The sequence below is a fragment of the Hyaena hyaena genome, unplaced genomic scaffold (genome assembly GCF_003009895.1).
Source record: "Hyaena hyaena isolate Hyena2069 unplaced genomic scaffold, ASM300989v1 scaffold_565, whole genome shotgun sequence".
NCBI classification, from domain to species: Eukaryota; Metazoa; Chordata; class Mammalia; order Carnivora; family Hyaenidae; genus Hyaena; species Hyaena hyaena.
In genome coordinates this window covers 715,697-732,784 of record NW_024081196.1, presented here as the reverse complement: position 1 = coordinate 732,784, position 17,088 = coordinate 715,697, and the positions used below count along the sequence as shown (strand labels likewise).

At 45.3% G+C, this 17,088-nt stretch overlaps 1 protein-coding gene across 1 annotated transcript in view; it reads left to right on the top strand.

The window, feature by feature from the left end:
- PPM1H (protein phosphatase, Mg2+/Mn2+ dependent 1H) overlaps nt 1–17,088 on the top strand; it is a 257,588-nt gene that overhangs the window by 198,953 nt on the left and 41,547 nt on the right. Inside the window, exon 7 of the mRNA XM_039256219.1 lies at nt 13,806–13,869. Coding sequence (XP_039112150.1) covers nt 13,806–13,869 — 64 coding nt within the window. The remainder of the gene's footprint in view (nt 1–13,805; nt 13,870–17,088) is intronic.

Below are 17,088 nucleotides of genomic sequence, written 5' to 3'. Positions count from 1 at the left end.
CACAGGGCTTCATCTCTGGGGCGTGGTCTGTGTTAGCCATTCCTCATTCGGTGACACGGGTGTTGTGTTAGGCACTGTAGGTACAAAGCAGATTAAAACAGTCTTCACCCTCATGGAGTTTCTAGTCAAGTATAGGACAAACCCATACTGAAAGTGGCAGAGGAGTATTTCCCCACAGCGAAGCTTTTTCATCGAGAGTGATTATTAAAGACATTCCAAGGGCACCTGGGTGGCTCAGTCGGTTAAGCGTCCAACTTTGGCTCAGGTCATTGTCTCATGGTTTGTGGGATCGAGCCCTGTGTCGGGCTCTGTGCTGACAGCCAGCTCAGAGCCTGGAGCCTGTTTCGGGTTCTGTATCTCTCTCTCTCTCTCTCTGACCCTCCCCTGTTCAAACTGTCTCTCTCTTTCTCAGAAAAAAAATGAAACATTAAAAATTAAAAAAAAAAAAAAACATTCCAGAATCTCTGAGGTCTTGGAATATGTATTTTTTTTAAACCTCACAGGTGATTCCTGCATGTCCTTAAGCACTGGCTTTGGGCAGCCCTAGATTCTTCTTGTGGCCATGAGCAGCAGCTTACAGAAATGGTTACTTAAAGAACACTGGGCAGCGTGGACTCTTTGGCAGATCTGCGACTCCTTGCCCCTGGTTTCCTTCCTGCTGTTTGGGAACTTCTTTTTCCACCTGTGTGGGCCCAGGAGAATTGTTAGGAGGGGTCCTGGACTGGACTGTAAAAGATGAGAGGTGGTATCAAGTGCATTGGTGCCTACAGTGAGTGGGTCAGGGTTGAGCTGAGCTTCTTTTCCCTTTATTGATGTTTATGCCCATAACCTGCATAGTCCAGGCCCCAGGCATGGTATAAATACACAGAGCAGTTAGGAGACAATGCTCCCAGGGCATCTCCCTTGCTGGTGTCTCCTTCCTATTCATCCTGAGTAGATGATACTCCCTCCCCAGATTTGCCTAATCCTTTTGAATGGTCTTGGATCACCCTGTGAAAAACCTGGGCACATAAGTGTGAAGGTTTAGAGTCTGCAATTTATTAACAACAGAACAATTTGAAAGCCAGATGTCAGGTTAAATTTAATTCTACAATGATCTTGAATATCCACCCTATTGGCAAGAGAAGGAAAAGCCTAAGAAGGTGGTATGTTTAAACTTCTAAATCTGGGGGGGAAAGGGGGCCAGGCTTTTAGAAAATTTGTATGAGGGGCATCTGTCTGGCTTAGAAGACCCATGATCTCAGGGTCGTGAGTTTGAGCCCCATTTTGGGTATAGAGATTACTTAAATAAATAAAAACTTTAAAAAATTGTATGTTTTTTTATGATGAGGGGGATTAGTAATTAAGCAATCTTGTTGGAACTTACATTTTATGGCATTTGCATAGATTTGTAACTCCTCATGGATGGCAGAGAACCGTGGCTGAGAGCACAACGCACTTTGGGGTGGACCTGGAAGTGAGTTTGACCTCTATTTCCTAGTTGGGTGACCTCTATTTTCTTATTTGCGTTAATGTTAATATCTGTCCTGCAAAGTTGTTACAAGAATTATATATGTTTGACTTCGGCTCAGGTCGTGATCTCACAGTTCGTGGGTTCGAGCTCCGCATCAGGCTCTGTGCTGACAGCTAGCTCAGAGCCTGGAGCCTGTTTTAGATTCTCTCTGACTCTCCTCTGCTCATGCTGTCTCTCTGTCTCTGTCTCTCTCTCAGAAATAAAAACATTTTTAAAAATTAAAAAAAAAATTATATATGTTTTGGGGCACCTGGGTGGCTCAGTCAGTTAAGCATCTGACTGGCTATGGACATGATCTCACAGTTCATGTGTTTGAGCCCTGTGTCGGGTTCTGTGCTGACAGCTCAGAGCCTGGAGTCTGCTTTGGATTCTGTGTCTCCCTCACTGTCCCTCCCCTGCTCTCATGCGCGTGCTCTCTCTCTCAAAAATAAGAAAATTAAAAAAAAAAACATTTAAAAAATTAAAAAAAAGAATTACATATGTTTTAAAAATCTAAATGGTTAGAACAGACCCCAGAAGGGGCGCCTGAGTGGCTCAATTGATTAAGTGTCCAACTTCTCAGGTCATGATCTCATAGTTTGTGGGTTTGAGACCTGCATCAGGCTCTGTGTGACAGCTAGCTCAGAGCCTGGAGCCTGCTTCAGATTCTGTGTCTCCTTCTCTCTCTGCCCCTCCCCTGCTCACACTCTGTCTCACTCTGTTTCTCAAAAATAAATAAATGTAAAAAAAAACTTTTTTAATTAAAAAAGTCCCCAGAAGAAAGCAAGCATCCAATCAGTGATGGGTGTGTTGGACTCTGTGAGTGTTACAGCTGAGGTGGCAGCAGGAGATTTGACAGTTGTTGCCTTTACCATCCATTGTCTGAAACAGTGGGGCCACCTGGATACAGGAGCCCAGAGCTCTATGTTCTTCCCTTGGGTAAAGATCAACAGCCACTGGCCAAGCCTGTGCTTCTTACCTTAAGGCTCGAGTAATGTTAGGATCTGCAGAAGATTCCAGAAGACTGTGGAAGATTTTGGGGGTAGGGGAGGATAGTTTTGTGTGCTGAAATAAATGTGATATATATGATTATTATGCAAAATTCTCGCTGTTTATGATAAGGCAGAAGACTTGAAAAAGCATTGATGCCTACTTTGAGATACTTGAGCTCTGCCCCAGGTGATGTTATCAGTTTCACACTCAAATGGAAATACTGAAATGCTGTAGCATCAAGTAGAGTCCAGTGCACAAGGGGCTTCCCTGAGGGGACACCATAGGACTTGGTGCCCCTGTGTACAAATACTGGTATGTCCAAAGAGACAGAAGCTTTGTGAGTGAGGGCTCCAAGACCAGCTTGAGGAACTGGCCTCTGCAGTAAAAGCGCTTTGTAGGGAACAATATATTTGCTATTGTCTCCCCACCATTCCTGGCTATGGGATCAGTTTTGGTTATCTCCCAATGTGTACACATTGACTTGGCTTCATACAGTGTAAAGGCCAATGTCAATGAAATTCATGTTTGTTTCAGAATAAAAGATCACTGAGAAAGCAGAAATCATTCCATATTTGTGTGCTCATCACATAAGGATCTGTGATTCATACCTAATCACAGAGATCTAAATGTTATTGATTAGAATATGAAGCTCTCCTTGCCATGTGCTCATGCACACCAAGTGGGTAGTGAATCAGAAATAATTTCTAAATCTGAAATCTCCCCAAAAGTTATCCAGAATATTTTATCCTGGAATATGGTTGGTTCTGTTTTTCATACACACGTGACGAATTACACTTTCAAAAGACTGATTGAAAGCACTTTCCTTTGTGTGACTCCTTTTCCACTGCTAACCTTGGGCCTGTGAGTTAAGGGATGACCTTTATCTATATTATGTAACTCCACATTACCAGCAGCTGTGCTAGTAAATATTCATGAATGGTTCTAGTAGAACCCATTGTTCTCATCTGGTCAAAACCTGAGCTCCTGATTTGGAGCTATGAGGATCAGGTTCTTTTCCTTACCCAAATTTTCAGCTGTGGCTAGGGACCCATTAGTGGGCTGTGAAAGCAATTTAGTGCATGGAGATGAGCATTTTAAACAAATTAACCAGTGTAGGGAGAAGAGGACCTCTCGGTGTATATCACACAGTAAGCGTAAATATCGCTTTCCAGATGTGTTTGTGTGTACACTGGGTTATCAGGATCTGCTCTAAGCCGGTAGACTCTCCCCAAGAACATGGGCCAGAGCAGTGAAAGCGAGCTCTGATGCCTCTTGCTATCACTCACAGGCCCAGTTTAGGAAGAGGCGTCTTTAGGCCAAATTAGAAGAACGGTTACCGCTTCTAGAAGTCCAGGCGGGATCTGGTTCAGGCATGCTGTTGGTAAGAAGGAGTGAGGTAGGCATTTTCCCAGGGCTTGTGGGTCAGGCCTATTTATTTAGTTCCAGCATTATTTTGTTTAATTTATTTTTTAAATTTACATCCAAGTTAGCACAGAGTGCAACAATAATTTCAGGAGAGATTCCTTAATGCCCCTCACCCATTTAGCCCATCTCCCCTCCCACAGACCCTCCAGTAATGTGGGTCAGCCTTATTAATTGGAGAATTTCCTCAAGGGCATCCGCAATGTCAGGGAACAGAGCTTGGGCCCCACTGTGGAAAAAGGTTTTCTGGAGGGATAGCCAGAAGGCAGAAGGTTCTCCCTTTGATTTGTTTCTCTCAGAGACAGCCAGATATACACAAGCTAGGTGGCATTGCACCCCTCAATTATATCACCAAATACCAATTATACTTTTATAATTCAAGCATACTGTTTGAGCCTGAATCCACACTGTTGTACCGTATTAGCACAAGAACATCAGCTTGTATATAGCTCCAGGCCTACAAGCCTCAAGTAATTTAAATGATGCTCTGAGGATCAGAAGGAGAAAACAAGTTAGCATTTGTTGGTAGAGCTTTGGCCCCACAGGGAGCTTTCCCAGGAATCATGTAATCAAGATTCCACTTGACTGTAACTCCTACCACAGAATCCAGGGATCCAAGGCATCAAAATATGATCCTATCTCCCCAAGTTTAGATTTACAAAGAACTAAAGCCTGCTATACAATGGCAAGCTGTGGCAAAAACGTTGGCTTTGCTCAGAAATATCTTAAAGGATTTTTCTAAACCCAACCTACCTGCTGCATATGGGACATTTCTCAGTCTCTTCCAACTCACCCTGGGGCCACAATGGCTTCCTCTCCTCCCTATTTCAGAACTCAGGTTTGAGCCTGATATCATTAGGCGTAGCTCAGATTCCCCCTCCCTGTGACAGCTCAGTGACATTTCCCCAGCATATTAAGTTTGATCCAAAGACAAATTTAAGAAATTTCTGGGGATTTCTTAACTATGAGTCTTTGAAACCAGGAAAAAAGGCCACTTGAAAGAAGATATTAAAAAATACGAGTAAGATTGAGTAAAATACAAAATATTCTTGTGTTACTTTAAAGGAAACGCACACAGTCATAGGTAGATATTCATGCAGTGAAGGGGGAGAGCAGGTTGCCTGTTGAAGGGCCTCTTCAAGGGGCAGAGAGCCGCCTCTATTTACTGCTCTGTGGCTTTGAGTTTGATTTCTTTGGAAATACAGATGGCTGGCAGGAAGAAGGAAGCATGAGGTGACTGCCAACTTTGTGTTGCTTTTTCCAGGAAGGTCTGGGCAGGGTGGGTATGGAGAAAGGCGAGGCGGGGGAGAGCCTCTGTGGATTCCGTGAATTGCTGACTTGGGGTGGTGCCAAGCTCTTAAAAGCCACTAGTGGCATTTGGGCTGCAGTTGTGCATCTACTCCTGACCAGCCAGGCCCAGGTGGTGTTTCATCCCAGCCTCCTGGGATTTAAGCTTTGTTGAGTTTTCATGGTAGGAAGCAGGAGTGGGAACCAAAGACATGGACGCTTCCGCCCACCAGCCGCCTCCCACACCTGCTCAGGCCCCGTGCAGTGCGCCCCTGCCTGTCTGACACTTGGATTCTGCTATGAGCAAAATGACACTTCCTGTGGCTTTTACCTTCCTCCCAGAAGGGGCACTCAGCTTCTAGTTGAGGGGGGAGAAGTCTCCTTTTATGCCTATTTTAGGCCAACCCCAAAGCTTCCCCTTCAGATTATGAGCTCCGAGGTATCTTTCTGAGTCTCTGTCTTCACTTTAGAGCAGATAAATGGACTTTTCCTGAATAAAGTTGCACAGGTGCTGTCCTTCAGGCTTTGATACCATTAGCAGCAGTAGAAAGAGTATGAACTGGGGTGCCTTGGGCGTTTAGCAAGAAGCAGTTTTCCAGTGGGGATGTGCTGTGCTCCTGCCTGTGCTCACCAGTTACTGTGCTCTACATCTGCAGTGAGGAAAGAATGGGGCTCCTGAGACGTTAATGACTGCAGTTTGGTTAAATAGCACCTTTTCCTTCCAAAGGACTTGTCAGGCATATTTGCATTTAATCCCTGCAGCCTCTCATGAGGAACCCTGCTGAAGAAGCACTGTCCGTGAGGTTGAAGGACTCTCCCGAGGTCACACAGCTGGTTCGCTTGCGGACTGAGCTGCGACTTCAAAACCTCTGACTCCAGGCCTGATGTTACCAGCCCTGATGATACCCCAGCAGAGGGAAGGGAGAATGTAGGAGGAAAGCTTCCCAGGGGAAGACAGGCATCCTGGGCCACACTGAGAGGTCAGCGAGTGGAAGAATGTGACTCACTGTGTGTGTCATTGGAATCATGAGTGGATTGTCGGGATTAGGCAGTCCTTGGAGGCGTCACATTCTTCTTAAATGACTTTGAAGGATTGCTGAGGGAATCAAGACTTAGGGACACAAGTGGCATTTCTGTCTCTCTTTCTAATTAGAAGTCCTGATATGGGAGAGGAAGGAGATCGTGGGAAATGATCGAGGTGGACGATGTCACAGTGTGACCTTTAGGTTCTTGGCATGTGGGTTAAGATGTCCGAGTGGGGACTGTGGCTGGGAACGGAGGAATCAGGCAAAGACACAGAAGAATCTTCTTAGTGGGAGACTTGCCTTAGCAAGTTATTCTGGAAGATATATGTCTAGGTAACACTATATACCCTAGAGAAGCACATAACAAAAAAACTACCATTCTGGAGATAGATCTTAGGAATTATCAAGAGAAAGTGATAGACAAGAAGATTCTAAGTGCTATTCTTTAATACCTTTAGTATTTATGAATATACATTGGTAATAAAGGTGAACCTAAAATTTTAATGTAAAGATATAAAAAGAAGTCCAAGGTATCACTGATAGGAAGGATTCAGCCCTGAATTCCAGCCATGAAAAAAGCATCCCACTAAAGCAAAATGAATGGGAAAGCCAAGACTTTGTTATGTCTTTAGAGGGAAGCATGCATGCTAAGGAGGAAGTACTAGCCTTCATCCATCTGTTCATCCATTTAGCTAGTATCTACTTTGTCTACTTTACATCCACAGTGTGCACAGTTGTAAATAGGAGGGAATAGCAGTGAATAAGACCCAAATCTCTGCCTTCATTGAGCTCATGTTCCAGGGGAGGGCTAGGGGGAGATACAAACAAGGAAACAAAATTAATAAATAAGTAGTTTCAGATCGTCCCGTGTGAGCATCACGAAGAGCTGCAGCCTGATAAGCTTGAGCGCTCAGAGAAAGCTGGGAGGGTCTGGGGGAAGAACGGCACAGGCAGAAGGGACAGCAAGGCCCCATGGCGTGTCAAAGAGCTAGCGTGAGCAGAGCACAGTGGCGTGATAACAGATGTCAGAGCAGCGTGTAAAGATCAGATCACATGGGGCCTTGTCGTTGGGTTATATTTTATATGGAAAGCCAATGGGGAGTTTTAAGCTGAGAAGTGAGGGCTGTCAGTTAAAAGAGAGAAATGGTTGTAGGAGATTGGCTAGCAGGCTGGTTGGCCAGTCTTTAAATATAAGCAAACCTCTCTCTAACTCAAAAACAAAACAAAACAAAAAACTCCAAAAAACCTGCCCCTGAGACGAGATGTGTTCATCCTGGAGGAGTCCTAGATGCTACTCATTAGAAGGGTGTTAGGACACCTGTGCGCCTGTGCAGGGACCTCTTAAGTTTAGATATTCAGAGAATACACAGAATAGCGCACAGCCAGGTGAGATCAGAGACAGGTGAGGCGAGGAACGCGCCTGTGGGTGAGACATCAACCTGGAAAGCAAGAGAGCTCTTTGCTTTTGTTTTGTAAATATGTGTAGAACAGAGTAAAGCCACTGCCTGAGGTAGATAGCATTCACTGATTTGCTTACAACCTGGACTATTTGTTGGGTGCTTGTTATGCATCGGGCACTCTCTTAAATAGCAGGGATGCCACGGGTGAGAGATGAATACCTCTGTCCTCACAGAACTTAATGTGGGAAGGCGGGGTGCAGGGGAGCAGTTGAGAAAATAAGTATCAGGAAGTAAAATACTTTAAATGTTAGATGGTAATGGATGACAAGGACAAAAATAAAACCAAGAAGGGGAAGAAGAAATTTGGGGGAGGGGAGCAATGTTAAAGAAGGTCATTTCATTACTTGGCTTTTATTTAGAGTATGATGGGGAAATCATTGGGGGGTTTGAGCAGGGTAATGACGCTATCTGACATTTTAAAATAATTACTCTGGGTGCTCTGAGAATAGAGATAAAGGACAAAACGGAGCAGTCTTTCAGCACCTTCGCCACCATCACTCTGGTCCTGGCACTATCTGCTCTTACCTAGATAATTTTGCAGGGAGGTCTGGTGAGGGGACTGCAATAGTGTGGGCAGGAGAAGGCACTGGGCCTGTTTGTTGGGAAGGTAGAGCTGACAGTATTTGATAGCGTGTCAACAGACGAAGCCCTCAATTCATTGCTATTGCATTTGCCTCTTACTAGAAGATCAAGCGGGGGAGGAATTCTAGGCTGCCAGCAAGAAAAGCAGGCAAAAGACCGTTCACAGATGGAGGCTGGATGATGAGCACATGTGGCCAGGAGGTCGTTAAAGTGGTGGAACCATGGAGGGGACGTGCCCTGAGAGCCCTGGTGAGAGAGGAGAGGCGGCTCACTGTGGGAGTCTCTGAGGAAAGGATGTCCTTGGTGCTGGGGAGCCTTAAGGAAGATCATCAGGAAGTTACGAAGCCAGGATTCCAGAAGCATCATTCACACATGTAAAATTCCTGAGCATAACAGCAGGGGAAAGAGTGGGAAGCCACCTGTGAACCTAGGCTGAGGTCATCAGGGAGGATGGGAGAGCAGGAAGAGGGGCTGACTCGGTGGCAGCAAGCCTTGGTCTGGAAGGGTGAGTGAGGTGGGAACAGTGAGTGCCTTTCTCTTGCCTTAGGAGGCAGAGGGCATTGAAATACACCAATGGTACCCCCCATGGCCCCAGGTGCCTCAGTCGGTTAAGCGTCTGACTCTTGATTTTGGCTCAGGTCCTGATCTCATGGTTCATGAGATCAAGCCCCAGGTCGGGCTCAATGCTGATTTTGCTTGGGAATTCTCTCCCTCTCTCAGCCCCTCCCCCACTCTCTCACTCACACTCTCCCTCTCTCAAAGTAAACAAACATTTAAAAAAAGAAAGAAGTACTCCAATGGCTGACTGGGTGGTTTAAGAAAGAATTTCCCCAGCTGCTCTCCAGTGGAATGGGCTGATGCTGTCTGCGGCACAGCTCCCAGACAGTGACTATCCATGACAGAGTCTAGGGACCAGTATGAGATATGTTGTTATAGCAGAGACTCCTGCACTGGAGGTATAGCCGACTTAGTGATGCTTTTCTTTCCAGTAGGTCTGGACCAGTGGTGCCTTGTCTTTTCAGCTTTGCCAAATCAACATTACAAGGGAAACCATTACTTAAAAAACAAATGTTTAATGGAAACTTCTTTCCTTAATGCAACTTGCCTCCACTTAGGAAAAGCCCTTTAATTTAGCCCTTTATAAGCCTTGATTTTTTTTTCTCATCTTTCTGTCAATTGGCCTTATGACTACTCATTAGGGACTGACCTAAAATAAGAGTTATTCTGAAATCTTTCCTAAGCCTTTCAGTTTTGCTTTCTTGTAGCAAGTAACTATTTGAATATCATCTCTAGTCAGTTATATTATGGTAGAAACTATTAAGTAGTTGGTATTTGGAATCTTCAAATTTAGTCAAGATTTGAGAAATCATGGAATCTGATATGAAGGAATAGAACTTTTCTTTTACAAAAAAAATTGTATTTATTTATTTTAACTTTATTTTTGAGAGAGCACAAGCAGGGTAGGGGCGGAGAGAGATGCTGATAGCAGCGAGCCAGATGTGGGGCTCGAAGTTACAAACTGTGAGATCATGACCTGAGCTGAAGTCAGACGCTCAACTGACTAAGCCACCCAGGTGCCCCAGGAATAGACATTTTCTTTTCTTTCTTTTTTTTTTTTTTTTAATGTTTTTTATTTTGAGAGAGAGAGAGAATGAGAGCGGAAGAAGGGCAGAGAGAGAGAGAAAGACAAAATCCCAAGCAGTCAGCACCGAGCCCGACCCAGGGCTCGATTCCAGGAACTCTGAGATCATGACCTGAGCTGAAACCCAAGAGTCCGACACTTAACTGACTGAACCACCCATTTTTCTATTAACTTCTGTTTCTATTTCTGGACATTTTCTATTTATCATAGGTCCCAAATAACTCCCTCTCTTGGAGCTCAAACTACAAACCCAGTGTCCCCCAGCTGAGAACAGTAGAAGCCAGGGCTGAGCTGGAAACAGAGTCTACAGCCTGGACGTGAACTACCATGCAAAATGAATAGCAGACAGGCCTTACAAATGGGTGGGAACGGGAATGGCCCCCTTCAACCCAAACACATGTTTGAGGGAGGCCTGCTGTCAGTGGGAGAGGCCTCTGCCGGGCTCTTCAATAGAGGTGAAATGCCTGGTAAGTAGTGGAGGGTCTGAGGACACAGCCTGGTGTTTCCCTAGCTTCCCGCTGTCTTCCCTGTGGACTGTGTAGTGAAACAGCCACCAGGTTTGTCCCCATGTGGGCATCTTTTGTTCTTTTGCGTCACACAGAAAATTCCCTTTTGCCTTTTGTCAAAAAGACCCATTTCTTCATCCAGTGCCTGCTTTTCTCCCACTGACAGGCCGACAATAATGGTCTTGTCTCAGATTTTTCAGCTAGAATGAGGAATCCCCAGAGCTGAGCCCTGAAGTCTCCTTTCTTTGGTGTGTTTTCTGGGGAAGTTGGAATCTAGCTTCAGGCCACTAAGATGGTATGTGATCATGGGAAAATCACTTAACCTCTCTGAGCCTCAGTCCCCTCAAATAAAACCTTGCAGAACTTAGGAGACATTTCAGACAAAGCAAGCTAGCACCAAGCCCAGTGTGGGGCCAGACCTCGGTAAGTCATAGCTGCTGTTGTGATCATTAGCTATCACTAATTCATACAGACGTTAATGAAGCTGCCAGTTTAAACTTGTTTTATCCTTTATCATACCAGACTTTCACTGTGAAAAAGGAAGTCTGCCTACCTTTATATGGTGACCTGTGCTTAGGACCCAGAAAGGTAGAGAGGGAGAGGGTGTTGTACTTCTTTATTTGTAGTTATTCACCCTTCTCCTAGGTTGGTGACAGCAGGGGAGAGGGCTCTTACGTGACTGAAAACCAGTAATGGCAGGAACAGAATAAGCCTTTTTCAAAGTTTCGTTTCTATTTTTACTACTTTTGTTGTTTTCGAAGATGAAAATATAGCAACTAAAATATTAGAATTTGCACTTGACCTTGTGGGTGACAACTCCCAGGTGAGTGTGTGTCTTTTGGAGCTGTGGTAACACAGACATCATGCTCCTGAAGGTCTCTGCCCTGAGAGAATTTGATGACCTGGGCTTTCAGGGGATCTGAGAACAGCTCTGTGGCTGCCTTTTCAAGCCTGTTAAGAGTGCTATTAGCCTGTCTGTACTGATCTCTAAGTAATTTCCAGTCACTGGTGCTGGAGCTGCTACCTTCTGCCTCCCTTTTAATCTCCTGACTCCTGGATCTTAGTCTTCAGGCGCCAATCCCTCTCCTGGCCTCATCCACAAGGCGTGCGCACGCCCACTTTAGAGCCTCTCCCGGACCATTTCCCTCCTGTCCTTTGAGCCATATAGTCTATCATCTTTAGGGTCAAGCTAATTGCTCAATTGATTTTGAATATGAGCTAATGACACTTGGTCTATAGTAGTGGTCCTCAACTCTGGCTACAAATTAGAATCATCTGGTAGCTTAAAAAAAAAAAAATCCCAGTGCCTGTTTCTCATCCCTGGAGGTTCAGATTTAATTGCTCTGAACTATGACCTGGGAGTCTGGATTTAAAAAAAAAAATTTTTTAACCTTTATTTTTGAGAGAAAGAGAAAATTGGGGAGGAACAGAGAGAATGGGAGACACAGAATCCGAAGCAGGTTCCAGGCTCCAAGCTATCAGCACAGAGCCTGACACAAGGTTTGAATTCACAAACCTTGAGTTCTTGACCTGAGCCAAAGTTGTATGCTTAACTGACTGAGCCACCCAGGCATCCCATGGGCATCTGGATTTTTTAAAGCCCTCACAGGATGATTCCACATGCAGCCAGGGTTGAGAACCACTGTGCTAAGAACTCACTCAATCCCCAAGCTGAGTGTATTCTAATAATAGTCCTATTTGTTCCCCAAGTGACTTGTATACCAACGCATTTTAAATAGTTCATATGAATATAAAAACATCAGAGTGGCTGTTTCCACCTCGCGTTAATTTGATAGATTTCGGGAAAGGATATAGTACAGTTTTTTGTTTGTTTGTTTGTTTTGTTTTTGACAGTTGAATTCCTAGAGTACCTCTGGGCTTACTTGATGGCTCTAACCAGCAACTGGCATTTATCAAGGTCTCAGCATGTGCTGGGCACTGTGCTCAATACTTCCTAATCTCAGCACAGTCATTAGCCCATCTTCATCCTCAACCCCACCAGTAAGTTTCATTTTCCCCCTCTCTCTGATTAATAAGGGTTCTGATGTCCAGAGAGGCTCACTCGCTTGCTCAGGGCTGGCCAGGAAGCCTGGGCACATCTGGTGCCAGAGATTCACTGATCCCTTGGGAAGGAGCAACTTACCTAAATATCTTTCCAAGAAATAAGGATGTCCTAACATTAGCTTTGGGGTTGAACTGTTTTTGAATTGGATTGCATTCTTTTGTGTAGCAAGAGCTCCCATAATTTGATTTCATGCTCACTCTCAAGATGCCTGTATATGTCCAAAATTAGGAGCCCATTTCACAAATTAGTTTTCTTTCTGCACTCAGGAAACATTATTTCTGAGAAGTGTCTTGTTTCTAGCACCTAACCTAGTAGCTACCCCAGTTTTTACTTAGTGTCCCTAATACTTCTTTGAGGTGATGAACAGGCAGTGCTTTCCCCATTTTGCAAGAAGGGGAACTGGGGTGCCAAGTATTTGTTATCTAGGAAATATTAGTAATAGCTACCACCAAGTGAGTACTTCCCAAGTGCCAGGCTCTGCGCTAAGCCCTTTACATCCTCTATGATTATCCTAATTTTACAGATAAGGAAACTAAGACCAAAAAAAAAAAAGGTGGAGTCACTTGCCCAGGGTGATACTATTAGTAACCAAGTGCCATGTTCCTTTGCTGTTTGTTTGTTTTTTAACTTCTTATGGGCAAAATTGCAAGACACAGACTTCATTTTCTCTCCTTTGTTAGCCTGGCCAGCCTCTGCTGTGTAGGTAATGGCATTTGGACAACCATGTCTGGAATAAGCCACTGAAGCATCAACTGGCTTTTCTTTCCGTGTGTCGAATGGCCATTTAATAGCTATTGTGAAACAAAGAATTTTCTGCCAACCTTGAATATCACACTGAGGTCAAACAGGCTCTAAATATATTCCTTTTCCAGCCATCCCAGTACCAGACTGCTTTGGTATAAACAACCCCTGAAGGTCAGAACCAGTTCCTGGAGCAGTTTCACACCCCATCGGCCACTGAGCTCTGCTGTTTTCCAGCTCTGGATTAAGGACAAGACTCTTGTCACTGCTGCTGGGGCACTTCGTTATCATACAGGCACGAAACACATAGGACAGAAACCCATCTCCCCTTCTTGCCAGTTATGAACATACCACCTTATTCTCCCTCTAGGAGTAAATAGAGACTTGATATTTTCTGATTTGTTAATTACGCGTGCACACTTACTGGCGATTCCGTAAGAAGAGGAACTCCATGCACAAAGAGACTGGCAGTGCAGTGAGTGATGGATGGAGTGTCCGGGAGAATGAAGTACCTAGCTGCCTGTGTCAGGGCAGCGGGTCGCTGATTGAGTACAAACCTTTTTTTGTTAATGTTGTTTATCCCCCTACAGGGCATACAAAACCATTGAGGATGATGACTTGAAGTTTCCCCTTATATATGGAGAAGGCAAGAAGGTAGGCATGTGCACTTCCCCCGGACTGAGAGAACAAGGCTCTGCCTCTGCACAGCCGGTGGAGTCCCTGTGTTCCGCTCAGCAGACTGTGATTTTATAGCCTTGACGGTTTGGAAGAATATCAGCTTCCATCATCCTGCAGGCCTCCTGTCTTGAGGGTCCAAGGTGGCAGGACTGGGGGAGAGGGCGGGGAGCGGTGAGCACAAGGGACGAAAGTCTGTTTGGTGAAGATGACATTCTCCTGCTCAAATCTATTTTCCATAGCTTTTGACTGTGTTGAAACATGACCACATCCACATACGTCATCTCACTATATTTCTGACACCAAGCCATGAGGCAGGCAGAGCCGGCAGCAGTCTGTCCATTCGGTAGCGGAGGCAGCGGCGAGTCGGAGGTGAAAGCCACTCAGGCAGCCACACAGCCAGCCAGGGTGGTAAGACATGTGGAGCCACGGCCATCTACCCGCTTCTAGAGCTCTCCCACGCCGCCACGGAAGTTCAGATTCTGCAGGTCTGCTTCTCCACTTGCCCCGGGCAAGGAGACCCAAAGCTTCACTTGGATGGAGCTCAGGGACCAGAGCCCAGGCCGAGCTCGCAAGGAGCATTGGTCACACGCTTCTAGGGCTCCCATGGGAAGGACACCCTCAGGAGCAGGCGCACTGTGGAGCAAAGGAAGGCTGTCCGTCCTAGTCTGTGAGCAGAGAGAGGCTAGAGGAGGTGGTCCTCCTGGACTGGGGATGAGGAAGCTTTCAGATGGTTTCCAGTGAGAACAAACCACTTCTGAGCCACTGCCTTCTTCCTCTGAGCATGAACACACTTCACCTCTGTGCTGAGACCTCCAATTAGATGTGAAAAATGGGCTCACGTTAAAAAGAATCTTCCACCGAATGTTTCCAGTTTTTGATGGGATTTTTTTTTTTTTTTGAGGAAGTGGTGACTTCTTATAAAACCGAAGGATGCCTTCACAGGCAGTTGTGAGCATGTGCATGTGTGTTCAGGCATCCAGCCATACGTGTGTGAGAGAGCACGCAGGTTTAGGTTTGCGGCTCAGGGTAGGAGTGATTTCAGTACAAGGAGACGTTTCGTGCAGGGGAGTGAAACATGAATGTTGAATCATACAGGGATCATCTTTCAAACGATCTTTCCCTGTTCATGGAAATGGACCACCTCCCACCTCACCATCCTCAGTTGAGAATCACAGCAGAAAACCATTCTGTTGCTGATAGTGTTACCTGTGCCTTTCAGTATGATGGGTACGGTGAATGCACATCCTCAGCCCAGTGCCCTATGCCTGCAGCTACCGCTGTGTGTGGGGCTGAGGTTCTCAGTAAGACACTGCTACGCCCAGCGAGTTCCAGGAAGCTCAGCGCCACCTCCTATTTTCTTTGCATCCCTAGTATCTGCCCGGCCCAGGACCTGGCAATAAATGCATCAGGATTAAATAAAGTTTTCAGTTATGTACAGTACACTGTCCTCCATACCGAAGGAAAATGGAATAATGTGTTCTTAGAAGACAATCAGTATAGGATTTAAGGGAGCAGAGGCCTTTCCTGTTAAGCCAGTGTTCCTTTCACCGGGACATCGTGTCTCTCAAGTATTTCAGTTAATTAGGGCTTGCCAGTTCTGTGATAGGCAGCAAGTTCTGTCGTTGTACCTGATGGCCTGTTTTAAAAGCTGCCGTGGCTCCGATCTGTTCCAGACTTGCCAGGCAGTAAAGCGGCACAAGATCACCGTCAGTGGGCTCTTGAGATATTGTTACAACTTAACCTGTCAGTTCCGTGTAGATCCTTGGCAGGGGTTTTGTCTTTCCCGTCTGCATACACCCACCCAGAAGCTCCGGAATACTTACACTGCCGTAACTTTTGATTTTATTTCTGCCAGTGCTTTTAAAGATTTGTGTGGGTAACACCTACATACTTTGTAAACAAGTTCGGTAACTAGCAGAAACATCAGATTTCTTTAGACTAAAAACACCCACCTGTGCTTTTCTAGCCAGAGGAGCTGCCATTGCAGTGGGGAGGGTGGAAGGGCAAGGGACTCCGAATTTTCACATTTAGGGTTGGACACTTCTTAGCTAGTAGGGAGCCAGCCGATCCAGCTCCCCACAGAACAGAGAGCTTCTGTAGCCCACCTGACCAGAAATCCCCAGGCTTTTCATCTTGCATCTGCCTTTTACCTCCTCTAATGTGTGCCTTTAAAAAAATAAGTCATGGTTTCATTTCCACTTTAATGTAAACCTGCCCATCTTCTGAAACCTACACCAAAATCCCGCAGCCTTTTTGGGAAAACAGGATGAAGATGATAGTAATGTGTTAGATTTTAATGTTTCTTAGCATGTGTAAGTTACTGTTGTTACACCCAAACACAAGAGCGAGGATTCAAGCCCAGGTGTGTTCAGCCCTGGGTCTCCCCATGAAACTACACTGGATATATTATTGAAGATCCAAGCGTTCAGCCACTGGACTCCATTCTACCGAGAATGACCTTCATTCCATCCTTCTGTGTTTACACATCCCAGTGCTGCCCATCCTTCTGCTAAAAATGTAGTGCCACCACCTCCAGGGAACCTTCTCAGCAGGATTTTTACCTCCTCTGTACTCATATAACCCATGGCTTATGTGTCTTTCAGCACTTGGCCATATTTTACATATTGTTAGTTAGATATGCACCTCTGATCTCCCTAAGCAAAGTCCTTTATAATAGGTACAAGTCCTTAGATATTTGTCCCCCACAACATGGTGCCTGCACATAGTAGGTGCTCAGTAAATGTTTGGGTAGATCAGATCTGTGGCATCCCAGGAGGTAGAAGGTTGACTGTGTAGGCATTAGTATAATAGTATTATTTCCTTAAGCATTCAGAAAACTGTTCATTTATTATCTGGAAAGCACAGGTGATGAGGTCTCAACCCTGAGGTCTCTGTGTTGTTATAAGAAAGTGACATTTTGAGCAAATCAGAGAACTCTAGATGCTGGCGAGGATGTGGAGAAACGGGCACCCTCCTACACTGTTGGTGGGAATGTAAACTGGTACAGCCCCTCTGGAAAACAGTGTGGAGGCTCCTCAGGAAACTAACAATAGAACTCCCCTATGACCCAGCAATAGCACTGCTAGGAATTTACCCAAGGGATACAGAAATGCTGAGGCATAGGAGCACATGGACCCCAATGTTCATAGCAGCACTCTCCACAATAGCTAAAACATGGAAAGAGCCTAAGTGTCC